The sequence below is a fragment of the Vespa mandarinia genome, chromosome 5, assembly GCF_050613455.1.
Source record: "Vespa mandarinia isolate Hongniang chromosome 5, ASM5061345v1, whole genome shotgun sequence".
NCBI lineage: Eukaryota > Metazoa > Arthropoda > Insecta > Hymenoptera > Vespidae > Vespa > Vespa mandarinia.
Genome location: NC_140814.1, coordinates 8846287 through 8861961, shown reverse-complemented (window position 1 = coordinate 8861961; position 15675 = coordinate 8846287). Strand labels below are relative to the sequence as shown.

At 30.5% G+C, this 15675-nt stretch overlaps 2 protein-coding genes across 6 annotated transcripts in view; one reads left to right on the top strand and one right to left on the bottom strand.

Moving 5' to 3' along the window:
• The window catches only part of alpha-Man-IIb (alpha-Mannosidase class II b), a 184857-nt gene that overhangs the window by 89701 nt on the left and 79481 nt on the right, over nucleotides 1–15675 (top strand). The window lies entirely within an intron of this gene.
• Nucleotides 14068–15634, bottom strand: LOC146873020 (uncharacterized). The gene is made up of 7 exons (XM_085657091.1): nucleotides 15505–15634; nucleotides 15245–15342; nucleotides 15041–15158; nucleotides 14693–14951; nucleotides 14482–14598; nucleotides 14296–14386; nucleotides 14068–14217 (listed from the first exon to the last, which is right to left on the bottom strand). Exons 1-7 carry the CDS (start codon nucleotides 15584–15586, stop codon nucleotides 14068–14070), a joined length of 915 nt encoding a protein of 304 aa, XP_085513217.1. The 5' UTR covers nucleotides 15587–15634.

Below are 15675 nucleotides of genomic sequence, written 5' to 3'. Positions count from 1 at the left end.
CCTTATTACGAGATAAAAAGATAGAGAGGATTTTTCACCGAAGAGATTCCCCCACCTAACTCGTAAATTTACATGCCCGAAGATTTGTTTAGGTTCTTCTATCTTCCTCCTTTCCTCCCTTTCTCTCTCTCTCTCTCTCTCTCTCTCTCTCTCTCTCTCTCTCTCTCTCTCTCTCTCTCTATCCTACCATTCTAGTTTCTCCACCGCTCTCCTCTTTTTTCTTTTCTCGTTACGAAATGTTAACTTTCACGGAGGCTCCTTTTTTCCCACCCCTTTCACACTACTACCTACTCTTCCACCCACCTCCATCACCTCCCACGCTTCCTTTCTCGTCCATCTCCTTTCTCCTTCCCTCGCTCGACCTTTTTCTTTTTCCTCTCTCTTTCTTTTTTTTTCTTTTTTTTTTTTTTTTTTACCTTTTACGGTCCAGAAATTATTAATTCCGAGTAGCACGGAAAGCATTGTTTCGCGGGTCATTATTCTCTCTCCCTTCTCCTATTTTCTTTCGTGTCTCGACGAAACAATTAGTGTAGGGTGTACGTTCTCCCCCTTCGAGCGACGTAGGTACATATATACAGCTTTGGAGGTATCCTTTACTTTCTCTCTCTCTCTCTCTCTCTCTCTCTCTCTCTCTCTTTTTCTTAAGGGCAAAACGTCAGAATGCATGGCTACCTCGGTAATAAGTTAGAGACACTTCTCGAAGGTATTCTTGTGATTTGGTGAATCGTAGTAGCTGTTCTCGCGACGATGATCGTCATTCCTACAAGATCACATTAATAATAATAATAATAATAATGATAATGATAATTATGATGATGATGGTGGTGATGGTGATGATGATGATATATTACAATCATACAGTTGTAGGAATCAGTAATATCTAAGCAACGTATAAACAAACAGTTATAGATAAGATGCTTAACTATGATCCATATGAATTACTATCCTTAATCAGATCCTAATCAGAAAGTCTGAAAAATAACATAATAATAATGATAATTATAATGTTAATGATAATATCAATAATGGTAATTACGTTTAGCACGAGACAAAAGAAATTAATAAAGTTTCTAATTATTTTTTCAATATGTTAATAATAACTATAAATAATTAATTAAAACCGAATTAAAATTGAAAATGAACAATTTCGTATTTTATATTTCTACAAAAAAAAAAATATATATATATATATTGATAAATTCAACTATTTATATGAAATATGAAGAGAGTAATAAAAAAAGGGACGATTTTATATGAATAATTTGATTAAATATCTACACGTGTATAGACGATCTAATAAAAAATTAATAGATTACTAAAAACGCATGGATATATTCGAGCTTTAATATATACGCAGTCAGAGTCAAAAGAATCGATCAATAATATGGTCGATTAATTTTATAATTAGAAATCTTTAATGAAGCGAATTTTTTCTTTTCTCTCCTTTTTTTATTTATATATTGTTTTCTTATTTTTAACCATCCGCTTAAAGCAAAACGTCTCTATGAGCAATACAATTTGAAATTCTCTCTCTCTCTCTCTCTCTCCCTCTCTCTGTCATTCTTTCTCTTTCTCTTTCTCTTTCTAACTCTCGACATCGTCTATTGCTTCTCTCCGAACGAACGAATGAGGTAAAAGAGGGGGAGGGAAATAGTAGGGAGCCTTTCTTATACGCAGACTGCATTTCGCAATTTGCTTAAGCAAACCTTTCCAGAAATTCATATCCGCCCGTCCTTTTGCTTCTAACCCCTCTCACCCTCTACTTTGTCTCTTCAGTCTTCTTCAGAAGACATTCTCTCTCTCTCTCTCTCTCCCCCTCTGTCTTCTTTTTTCAGGGAGTAACGTAAGCTTTGTTTCTTTTTTCTTATTTTACTAGCTAATGTTTTTTTTTTCTTTTTTTTTTTTCATTATAGGCACTAATATCTGTTTTCAGGAAAAAGAAATGAATAATCTTAACTCGTTCGATCGAGTCGTTTGTTTCTTTGTACTTTCTTTTTCTATTTTATTTTTTCTCTCTTTTTTTTTTTTTTTTTCTTTCCATCAGAGATTTTTCAGCGGATATTTTTCAAGGGAATTTAAATCCTTTTACTGGCAAATCCCCAAATACCGTGGTGCATGCGAAAATTGTCAGGAAAACTAAAGAGGGTAATCCATTTAATTACTATTCTTAACGCTCAAAGTTTATTTTTGTTATGGTGAAAAATATCTTCGTGTGGTTCCTATTTCCTTGTCATGTTCAAAAGTAAAAAAGAAGTTTTATGTATACACGCATATACGTAAATGCATACATTCATATATACATTATACATATATGCATAAACACACATATCTACATACACACACACACACATATATACATTCATGTATCAACATATGTACGTACATTAACATAAAACGAACATAATCTTAAGACGAAGCTAGATATATTCCTCAAAGGATAGTTTTTTCCTTTATTTTCCTTACTATCATCTCTCCCTTCTTGAAGTTTTCCACCGTCGACGATGAGATTGCACGCTACGAGAAAAAGGAAAGGAAAAAGAGAAACAGAGAGAGAGAGAGAGAGAGAGAGAGAGAGAGAGAGAGCAAGATATATCGAAGAGATGCAAACGAGTAGCACGAAAGGAAAAGAGAAACGATGACGACGGCGACGACGGTAGCGGTGAAGAAAATGCTAAAGAGAGAATATAAGAAGGGGAAAAAAAAAAGAAAAGAAAGAAGAAGAAGAAAAAAAAGAAAGAAAAAGAACAGAGGTCGGTTTCTTTGAGATGCGCATTACGTTGAATCTGCTCTGATTTGTAGAAGCAATTCAGAAATTGCCCTTCTTTTCCTTCCTTCTTTCTTTCTTTACTCCGTAACATTTTCTTTATCTCCTTTCGTTTCCACCCTTGGTTCTCCCTTTTCATCTTTCCTTTTCTATTATTTTCATTTCATTTCATTTCATTTCAAATACATAGCACCATTGTTTCTGTGTCACAAATACGATTGTTCATAACGTTGCTACCGTACTCTCTTTTAAAAATTAGATATCCTTAGAATAATAACATTATTACCTTTGACATCGAATATCAGTGGTTCTCACTATTTCCCCTGATATACAATCTATTTCCGATAAATGTAAGTATCGAAGAATATAATAACATCGAATAAGTTGATATAATAACTTTGATTAATTTTATATTGAATTTATCCATTTCTTTGCGAAAATCTCAAACGAATGAAATAATATAATTTTAAAGAATTAGCAAACAGACGAGCGATCATTCGCGATCCGTATTCTTTTTCTTTTTCTTTTTCTTTTTTTTTTCTTTTTTCTTTTCTTTCTATGTTTGTCTTTTACTCTTTATCGGGAAGTTTTAACAGGCTGTATTAATTTACATTCGCTTTACTGTGATATCTCAAATGTTTCGCGAGATAATGTATAGGATTAAATCTGAAATTTTCATACCGAGCTATCCAACGGATTCTTATGACTTTTTCAACGGTAAAATATATAGGCGCTTGGTGGTAAGTCGGATGGAGAGATGGAAGATGGAAATGGCGGGTTGGGGGTGGAGCCGTGGAAAATATAGAATGTATGAGAGGATGAAATTCAACCTGGATTAAGTTTCTCGCGAACTTGAAGTTACGCCGAGACTCGACGCGCATTCTCCCATTCTATATAATAATGTTACTACGTACGTAGTATTTTATGTACAATGTGAATGCTATTGCTGTTTTATATAGATATACATGTACATGTATGTATATGTGTGTGTCTATATATATATATATATATATATATATATCCACATATACAAGTATACCCATATATGGATACCCATGTATTGCAAGTTACAATGAAAATGGGAAGAAAATGGTGAATCACAGTAAGAAACAAGACCGATTAATTTTCTCTATCTCTTATTTGAAAATTCACGACATACGTACGTTGTCCCTTCGTTAATTGAGGATTTTGCAAATTCAACGAGAAAACTTCATTCTAAGTAGTCTTATCGTTTTATCCTATCGTAGATAAAGAGATCTGCTTCAGTATTAGACTATTAAGAGTTAGTTGGGAATGGGAAAAGTAATGAGAATACTGGGGCCAAACAAATCCAATTAATTTTGCTAAATTAATTCGAAATAAAGTTACATCTACGTTTTCTAGTTTCTAATTCTAATTTTAAATTGCCCTATCGTTCAATCATACAAAACTTAAAGAAAAATTTCATTTGTTTCGTAATAAAATCATGTTCCTTTCTCTTTCTCTTTCTCTCTTTCTATTTCTCTCTTTCTATTTCTCTGTATCTCTTGAATACTCGACTTCCAATTTTCCGCGGCATGACAGACGTCGATTAAATCATGTCTGCGGAGCTTGAGGTGTAAACAATACGAAATTCAATAATTCGCACCTCGCGCCATTTTCAGCACACACCATCACGTGGTAGAGACACGTACATAGGGGGAAAGTCCAATATTTGACTCTGGCGCTTAGCTTGAAACTTTCTCGATTGTCGTCTCTTTCACGCCTCTTTCGTCGAATACATATATGTACACACATAGACGTCATAGAGTAAAATATGAAATAAGTTAGCATATTTTATTTCCTCCTCCTGGAATATATTATTTCTTAACCACGGAACAATATTTTTTATTTATTCATTTTCTTCTTTCTTTTTTTTTTCTTTTTTTATTTGCCATCGTCGCGACGACGTTTAAAATTATTTAATTTCGATCGTGAAAATCGTGAAAAAAAATGTTGATAGGTCCGTTCTAATATTAACAGACTTTTAATTTAAAAACTTATTCCATTATCCGAACTTTCTTTATCTTATCGGCACTCTTATCAACAATTAATTAATGATTTTAACGTTGAATTCTTATCTGAGAATAACGATCGGCAAAAATTCAATTTCTTTATAATAAATTGAGTCGGACGTGTATAATTTTCTCCTTCGGCGTTGTCTATTTTTTATTTTTTTCTTCTCTCTCCTTCTACGTTTGAAAGTTTCATTAAGTTTACGACATTTTAGTTGAAAACGTCACTTAGATAAGGAAGAGAGAGAGAGAGAGAGAGAGAAGGAAGAATCATTGCGCGTCTAATTACACTGGCGCACTAATTCACGCGGTTCGAAATGGACGCACCTTGGCTTTTGGTTTTCGCCTCCGGCCGCGTGTAACGAGCCGAACCCCTCTAATTGACCTCCGCAGGAATGCTTCTACGAAGCCCGTACATCAGAGGGGATTACAATACGCGGCTAACCGTGGACAAGCAACGTGGCGACAGGCAAACGCAAGCAGAAGCCGCATGCCACTGACCGAGCACCCCGGCAAATATCAATTAGCCTCGCTAATGAGAAATCTCATCGACTCTCGCGGCCGATCATTCCTCCTATAATATCGACTGGAAATTGAAGGATGTTCAAACGAGAATGTTGAAAAAAAAAAGAAAAGAATAGAAAGAAAATACATTATATAGAATTGTTTGGAATGAAAATTGTCATTGTTTAAAAAAAGAAGAAAAGAAAAAATAATCGATTCATTCGACTTGAATTGAATTTGAATTTGAAACAATATGAATGTCGAACTTCGTGGGAAGTATTATTCTTCGAAATGAATTCGGACAACTTACACGAAGGCGAAGACCAATCAAAATCAAAGTTTCACAAGTGCAAGAACGATAGAAAGAGAGAGAGAGAGAGAGAGAGAGAGAGAGAGAGAGAGAGAGAGAGAGGGAGAGAGAATTTCTCTTTGGATGTTACTCGTCTGACCGACTATCGATACTTACTACTTGCACCAGACGAACCATCGACCATCATATGAAACTTCTATTCGTATCGTTGGCCCAAATGTCAAATTATACTTTTACTATTCAAAGAAAACTTATTCGTTTTTTTTGTAATATTCAATCAATTTTAAATACCTTCTTCTCTAATCAATCTCAAAGAAAAACAAAAAGAAAAAAGGAAAAAAAATCACTGACATGAAATTCATAGAAATAACAGCGTATACGATGAAGTATTAATCATTTAATTTAATCGTCGTATTTTTTTATCAGCCTTTTTTCCCTTCGCTTAAATGAACGTTCTATTTTTAAAATTTTTCTCTCTCGAATTGATTTTTTTGTCACGCGTAGTCCTGAAGTATTTACGATTCCATCGGGAGATTTATTGAATTTGTAATACATCATAATAAACTCTTTCTCTCTCTCTCTCTCTCTCTTTCTCTCTCTCTCTCGAGAGTAGAGAAGTAAAAAAGAAAGAAAATTTCGAACGAATAAATTTTTTTTTTTTCGATAGAAAAGAAAAGATAGTTGAATATGTTATAGGCCAAGAACAAAGGCTAGTCGTAAGCTATATATAATCTTAGTTTTTCTTTTCTTTTCTTTTCTTTTCTTTTCTTTCCTTTTCTTTTCCTTCCTTTTCTTTTCGTTCATTCGTTCGTTTCTTCGTTGGTTTGTTCAGACGTAGACGTCAAGAACTCTACGTGTATCTTTTGGTCAATGTCGTCCAACATTTTACGAGCTGGACCACCCACATTTTATCTTCCTTTCTCAATCCACCCGAAGCCATCTTTTATTTTTCTTCCAATCTTTACCCAGCCTTTCCATAGACAAAGTAAATCGCGCAGGTTGTCCTTTATATTTTGGATATATAAGATGTATTTTATGATTCGAGAGTGTAGTAGATAAACGGAAGTATCAAAAAAAAAATTTTAATGATCGTTTATCTTTGAAAATTGATGTTAAAAGAAAAATTGTTACCTCTACGTGTATCCATCGATTCTCATCGTTAATCTCATTCTACGTAAAAATTTGTCACAATAAAATTGAAGATCATTCGTTATATATATATATATATATATATATATATATATATATATATATATATATATATATATATATTTCCATGGAAATAATAAATTTTCATAATACGAAATAGATTTCTTATTCAAAAATAATCCGCCGTTGTGATACAAATATAATTATCGATAATTATTCCAAACATCCTAAATAAAATCTTTGGTATTCTGATACAGATTGATACGGATATATGTAAATTAATAAGGAACATTTATTACGTAGAAATAAATTTTCTAAAACGTAAGAAGAACGATCACTATACAGATTTACAATTGCAAATTTTTAAATGGTACTTGCGTTTGTAATTACTTTATATCATATTTACCTTAACGTTATAATTTAATTTTCGATCTAGAAGTGATCCTAATCTATCGTAGAAGTTTTCGAAAGGTTCATAATTATCTCTTGCATGGTAGATAGATCTTCTCCTGTTTCGTTCCAGTGCACGGTACTGAAATCGATTTAGAACGGCGCCCCTTTGCATCCCTCCCGTCCCGTCCTGTTCCTCTTGCATTCTTGGCTCAAAGGGAGATATCTAGTGACGTCATCTCGCCTCTCATCCGCAAACATCCCCGAGTGTATCCGTTCGCATTTACGTACCTAGAATTCTGTCCCTGTGCGTTCATCCGCGTATCTCTCTGTTTAACAAAGCAGCCTCACTGTCGTACCACTTTCTGTCTCAATTAGCATCTACAAATGACCTCATTGAATTTAATACTGGTTGTAAATTCTTTATTTATTATTTACGTCATTATTCTTTATATCATATTATTATTATTACTATTATTATTATTACTATTATTATTATTATTATTATTATTATTATTATTATTATTATTATTATTATTATTATTATTATTATTATTATATGTAAAATACATTAATGCTCTACAGTCCGTTTAATATCTGCAAAAATTTACAAACCCGTGATGATAATTTACTTAAGTGAATATATTCGTACCCCGCGTCTAAGTTGAAATAAAATCTCTTAATAAAGTCACTTAATTAATATTTCTATTTTTTTTTTCTTCCATTCTTTATTTCTTTTCTATTAATTATTAATTACATACGAAAATAATGAACGTCTACCAATTTGATAATTAATAATTACACATACGTGCTTCGTCCTAACGCAACTCCCTCTATTGGGGTATCAACCACAGCTCTTGGTAGCAACCTCTTGGAAAGGTTTCGAGTTGAAAGTGTGGGAAAGAGAGTGCCTGTGAGAAGTGGCTTAGCCAAGTAGGGAAAAAAAAGAAAAGAAAAGAAAAGAAAAGAACGTTTTGGCACGGTCACGTACCAGAAGTGGCCACGTACGTCTACATTTTTTTTCTTTTCTTTTTTTTTTTCTTTTTTTTTTTTTTTTCTTTTACGTTGAGACACGCGTACGTACGTATGACTAGCCAATAAATATATACCTACGTGCGAAGGGATGCTTGGAGGGTTGTACCACGGAAGCTCTTTGATTCGTCGAGGACCACTTCCCAGCAGACGTTTCTTTTTGTTCTCACCACGATCACAGCTGGTCCTCGACACTCAACGAAGAATGAAAAGAAGAGAGAGAGAAAGAGAGATAGAAAGAGATTTTCTTTTGATTTCTACTCCTCTTTCTCTCTCTCATTGCTTTTCGTTTTACTTTTATCTTTCTCTTTCCCTCTATTTGCCTCTCTCTCTTTCTCCCTCATTGCTTTTCGTTTTACTTTTATCTTTCTCTTTCCCTCTATTTGCCTCTCTCTCTTTCTCTCTCTTTCTCTCTTCGTCGATCTGTCTACCTCTCTCTTTTCCTCTTATCCCTTCGATCTTTTATACGTGACGTCGAAAGTTTGTCGCTTAAAGCGAACGAGGGTGAAAGTAGGGAGTGGAGGAGGGGAAGGGCTTCGCCCTATCCTTAATCGGGTCTCCGATGGAAACATCCCCTCCTTGAGAACATGGACTCAAAACGTATTTCCGATTGCAATGTATCGATTACTCTTTGGCTTCTATCGTATTATGACTTCCCACTTCCTGTGGATCAACTTTCTAAAAATTCGAATTCTCTTTCATTTATTTCTTTTTTTTTTTTAACGTATCTATGTATATGTATGTGTACGAAGTTTTCCAATACACAACATGTATATACATATAATGAATATATATATATATATATATATATGTGTGAGTGTGTGTGTTCATTAAATTAATTAATTAATGAATTATTTAGATTTATTATCATTTATTTCGATACTCGTTGACATTTTTTTTCTTTCTTTTTATTGTTTTCTTTTTTATTTATTTCACCATCCATCATATATTTTCTCTCATACGGAGTTACTCGTTTTAATGCAATGTATTATTAGTAAGCCATAAATTTCATCTACAATGTATGCATGAAATATGATATTTTTCGCATATTTTATCGACCGATAACAAATTTCCCTTAGTAATATGGACAATGTTAGCACGCTCGATTCGAAGTATGTACGTCTAATTATTATTAATGGACGTACGTTTTCGATTGGTTGAAAAGTGGGAGAATAGTCTATGAAGCATGAAGCGAGTAGGACGAATTTGAAACGGCTATTTGTGGGAACGCGAACGGATTGAAATCTAAGGAACCGGAAGGCACCTGGGTTTATCTCATATACAGGGTGCCTTTTAAACACTTGATATAAATTCGAGAATTCATTTATTAAATATTTTATTATCTTTAAGCGTTAAGATTTATTTCGTAATTATATCTCTCATTGATAGAAACATTATAATTACGAATATTCATATATAAATTTATTTTGATATATATATATATATAACTTCTAATAAAATATACATGCAGTTTATTCGTAATACATTTATGCAATCGTTTTGCAATATGACAAATTGAAATTATTTAATTATATAATAATTGATATCGATGAAAAGTAATATCAAATTTTTGGTTTCGAAAAGTTCTTTTTTTTTCTTTTTTCGTTCAAACTTACAAAACACACCCTGTATATATTCTACCAACCAAGTGATATCATTTACGAATGAGTGCATCCTCTTCAAGGATACGTTTTCTCAAATTTATTGAACGCATCATTCCATTAACGACGCATGACGTAACATTGACCACATTGACCACATTCAGAAACCATATGAATGGTTATAAGAGTCGAACGATTAAATTTCATCGGAAAACGAAAATATACTTCAAAATCTATACAACCTTTCAAAAATATCGACAATAAAAATACTGAAATTTATCGAATATATACATCGAGTACATTATGTTGTTATTATTATTACTGTGGTTATTATTATTGTATTAAAAAGAAAAATGGAAAAGAACGTGAAATATTAAATGAAAATGCAGTTACTAAATATTTACTAAGATTCAAAAATACTGAATAAGAAAAGAATGAAATGATAGATTGTTTAATGATAATAATATTTTTATAATTATCTATACTATGTCAAAAAAAAAAAAAATAAAAAGCAAATATTCGATTTCAATGTAAATTATAAAATATCGTAGCTAATGAGAATGTCTTTTGCACGAGTTAAAAGCAAAAATTTCTTATAAGTATATTCTCCAAAAATAAAAAAAATAGTCTACATATCTGGAATATTTTTAACCATAGGAAAAAGATAATCGTATAACCACTGACACTCCTTTTTATGAAGAGATAGGATGAACTCCATGTTTTTTAATTAACAACAAATGTATTAGATTTTTCAATGATAACGAATAAAACGAAATTTCAGAATTGTAAAGAAAAAATTACAAATGCATACATTTTTATAAATACGTCGATATGATTATCTATTTCTATCTTTTTCAAGATGACAATATATAACTAAACATTTTTTAAATTCATCCCTCGTGTTTATCATAAATTATAATAAATGAAATAATTAAAAATAAAAGTCTCTAGACGTATTATTCGATACGGAAATTATTTAAACGAATGTTTCCTTCGTCTGTTAATGTAATTTGCAGAAAGGCAATCAACAATGATAAGAAATAAAACTAATAAGCCATTAAATCAAGAGAACTTGAAGATTAAAAAAAAAAAAGAAAACAAGAAATATCATAATATAAAAATATTATAATTCTTTTGTGTAAATAATTAACATTATAAACTTGTAAAATGAGATATAGATTCGATTGTTTGATTATTATAGAATTCTATGGATTTTGATATTAACAGTCTATCAATCGTTTTATAATACTTTACAAGCATGCTTATTGAATTATATTAATTTCTTTGTAATAATTCATCTATTATCAATTTATATATGATAAATCAAAAATATTGTAAATTACAAACTAGCGAAAAAGCTTTTAACTAAAACTTTGTTTTTTTTTTCGTTTTTAATCATTGTTATTGATTAGAGACACCGTGTATGACTGTTATAAATTGTTGAATAGTTGACAATTCTTATCATGTATGCAGAATGTACGTGGCTATTTATTCGTACGAGAACACAGAATAATAATATATGATGCTTTTTAGATAATAGTTAACATAAGTTGGTAATATCGATCCAGTTTCACTTATTTCATCAGAAACATACTGAAAGGTATGCAACAAAGATAAAAGGATAAAAAAGAAAAAACGATTTAATGGATAAAAGCTTATCGAAAGAATAAAATCATTGATTAAAATCGTGCAAATATATAATAATGAATTAGTGACACATTTTTACGATGTGTATTTTTTTTTTCCTTTGCGATCGTAACTACAGATAATTCCCTGCGATTCGAATATATATTTTTTTTTCTTTTTTTTTTTTTTTTTTTTTTGAATTATTAATTCCGATTTATCCACCACTAGATCGTTGATCAACGAACGTTTACGCATACGATGTAGAATTTTCTTCGTTTGAAAATTATACGTTAAGTCGATTATTACAACACATCTGCGATTTCGACGAATAATCTAAACGAAATATTGTTCAATAGTATTGACGACAAGGATGTATATTTGTCGTTACATTGTATCTCATCTTATTTTCCGTTCTGTATTTAATTGATTCATTAAATGATCACGACGGAATTATTAACTTTAACAATAACAAATTTATTGTTTATCATTAGAATAACAAGTGTAATCGAGTTGGGTATTTAAAGCGAATTTTTAAATGATATTCGAAGTTATCTGTTTCGTTATGTGATATAGATCGATTTAAAAATATTTCGTATTGTAATTTGCAGAAATATAATTCGAGCTGTGCATTTTCTCGATGAATATTTACGAACGTAGATGTAAATAACAATTCCTGATAAAACATCGGTGAAGGTGAAAATTTTTTTTTTTTTTTTTAGAAATTAGAGAGGAAATAAGAGGGGAGGGAAAAAAGGGGAAGCAATCAATGATTATTTATACATTGCAGATGCGTTTGGATAATTCGTCTTGAATGTTGAAATAATCGCAAGTGCAAGTTCTTTAAAAAAAAAAAAAAAAAACAAATGATAATTACTTCAAAAATAAGCTCCAAAGAAAAATCATGACTCGTTTGGTCAATGAGTTCACTTCTTATTTTTATCATCCAGCTTATTAGTTTCCAATGGCTCGTTTTATTCCTTTTTTTTTTTTCTTTCCTTTCCTTTTCTTTTCTTATCGTGCATCCAACGAATTCTCAAGAGTAAATATTTCGTTCAATGATATACGACATTCGCGATTTGAGAAAAAGTTTTACATATAAATAGCCAAGAGTGCGTTCGTACGTGCGCAATACAATAATAACGTAATAATAACAAAATCCAATGAATAGATTGGATAACAACGTTCGGAATACTTCATATTAAGATCTAACATGAAGATCTGACATTAAACTGAAATCCATCTAGTTTTTTTACTATTAGATGATAAAAAAAAAAAAAGAAAAAAAGATTAGAATTTTCAGCGATAGATAGATAGCTTCATTCGTTCGTCGTTAATATTTCGTACTTAAACGATATTGTTTTGCGCATTGAATAAATATATAAATTATTAAATAAATAAATAAATAGACATTATTGCAAATTAATTTTTAAAAGTTATTTTTACTTAAAAAAGTAAAACCTTTAAATCTTTCTGAAGATAATTTCTTCTTTTTTTTTTTTTCTTCTTTAATTTTATAACATTTTACAGGCTTCCCCCCCCCCTCCTCCTTACTTTAGGCATGTTCTGTGTGATTAAACGAATATATCCTTCCAGGTATTATCTAAGTAATTTGCTACTGCTTCCTTACCTTGTAAGGTATTCTATCCCCTTCCATAACGACATGCGCGTTATGAACGTACTTCTTAACGTTTCAAACTTTCGTAGTTTAATTTCATCGCTTGAAGATGACACATTACTGCAAAAGAAAAAAAATGTGAGTATAGTTAACACTGACGAGTTAGTATTATAATCTATCATTTGTACTGGAACAAGTGAACAATGTTAATATACAAACAATTGTTCATTCCTTTACAACAAACATAATCGTGTGCAGATATGATATTATTTTTCACATAATTTTCATCGTAAGAAAGCATTCATATATATATTTTCAATTGTATATTCATTATAACTTTGTATTATTAGTATTATTATTTCTATTATTATTGTGATACACGTGATTGATTAAAAATGGGATATCCTCTTTATTAACATAGCTTCTTAAATACAATGACAAATTTACTGATAATTATAATTAATATTTTCTAATTAATAACAAGTTCAACGATAATAATAAAATATTATAAATTAATCAGTGCAAATGTAGAAACATTAAATCAGAAAGGAAACACAAAGATTTGTTATTTATAAAAAATTATGAATATAGGAAAATAAAATTTCTTTTGGACGAATAATTTGCATCTAGTCAGTATTAAAACCAAGAATTTCTGCATTAATATAATGCTGTATAATTAAGGATTATCATATGACTTTTTTTCTCTGTTAAAATCGTTGCAGATTAAAAAATACCATAGCAAATGAAAATGACGACTGCATTAGCTGGAAAACAAAATTTCTATTAGTATAACATTTTTTTCAAATTCATGAATTATATTTGCAAAGAATTTGTTACCTTGGAAAAAGTATAATGAGATACTACGACCAATCCCTTTACAGAAAGATAACATGGTCTCATGGTTTTTATAATCAGTAGCAGTAATATTTTTTGCGTTTTCAATGATAACAAATAAAACGGGATTTGACATCTAGGGAAATTAATTACTCATAAATATTTAAGAGAATGGATCAGAAAATTGAAATTGAATATACTATAAATACTTACAACTGAATGAATAAATCAGTGTGCTCATCTATTAATTTCTGTCCCAGATAAAAGTAAACATATATTACGAACAGAGATCCATTGATATAACAAAATTTTCTTATTCCTTCATTCGCATTTAGGTTAAAACAAAGTATCTGAAATAACTAATAACAAATTTCTATGTTTTATACCTCGATGCGATATTTTTGCAATTTTTAATTTACGACATATATGTTACTTACGTAAATATAATCTACAATAATTAAAATCGACGCGAAGAATCCTTCGAATATATAAATTGTCTCATAAAACAATTTTATTAAATCGACAAAACTGGAGAAGTAAAAGAAATATTGTAATATTAATATTAGTAATTTGCACATATAATACGAATTTGCAATAATATCTTTATAAAATGAGATACCAACTTAAGTGCGTTATTGTATAATTCTATTATACCGACGATCCACTCGTTTTCCTCTTCCTGAGTAAACGGACGATAATTGTTGTATGAGGTTTTTTTCAAATAATCATTTACTCTCCATCTGTAATAATCAGCAATTCTGCAAGTTAAATATCCAGAAAAAATTGTATATTGAAAATTATTATTTTGTATCATTATTATTATCGATTGCTTACTCGATGATATTAAACAGTGCACAGGCATGCTGTATAATTGCTATGAACATTGAATAGTTAGCTACTCCTATCATGCAGATAATGCACAGAGCTATGTATTCGTACAAAAGTGTAGTAAAGTAAAACAATAGATTTTTTGTAAAATAGTCAAAACGAAATGGTAATATTAATTCAGTTTCACTTATTACACCAAAAACATATTGAAAGATACGTAATAAAGATGGAAATATCAATAAGATAATATAGATGTAAAAACAAACTGAAACAGTAAAGGCTTCAATGTAGATTTTGTAAGCGTAGCTTAATGAATTTCTAATACTTTTACTATGCTTATTTTCTTTTACTCACTTGCGATTATAATAGTAGATTGTCTGCTTACATTCGCATATTTTTTTAATATTATTAACTCCGGCTTGTCTGCAAAATCTATCCAATCACAATTAATACGACGCATAATTTTCTTCATCTAAAAGTTACACGATAAATTAATTATTATAACACACAAGTATGTCGTTTATAATTATTAAAAAATATTTGAAAAGAATTGCGGACAATTGCATCCTTCGACAATAGGTTCCAATAGCAAGACCCGAAGCATAGAGTAGGCAAGAGATTTTCCAATAATTCGGTGAGCAAATTTACTTTTGGTTCTGATGTGAAAAACATATAAATCTAAAGTACAACCCGTTATTAGTTATATCTAATAAATTATTTATATCTAATAAATAAGCAGTCATTTAAATTGTTCTTTGAAAAAATCTTTTTTTTTCATGAATTATATGAAATATTTATTCATTAATCAGGAAAGTTACCAATCGACCTAATCCTAGGAGTATTATAATATTTATAGAACAAATGTAAATCTGTTGTTCCAACGATGAATGGTATTCCCATAGACCGATCAATCTAAATAATCGAAGATTCCAAGCGTAATACCCGTTGTTGATATAGTCCTCTTCTTTTGAATGCATACTGCCGTCTGT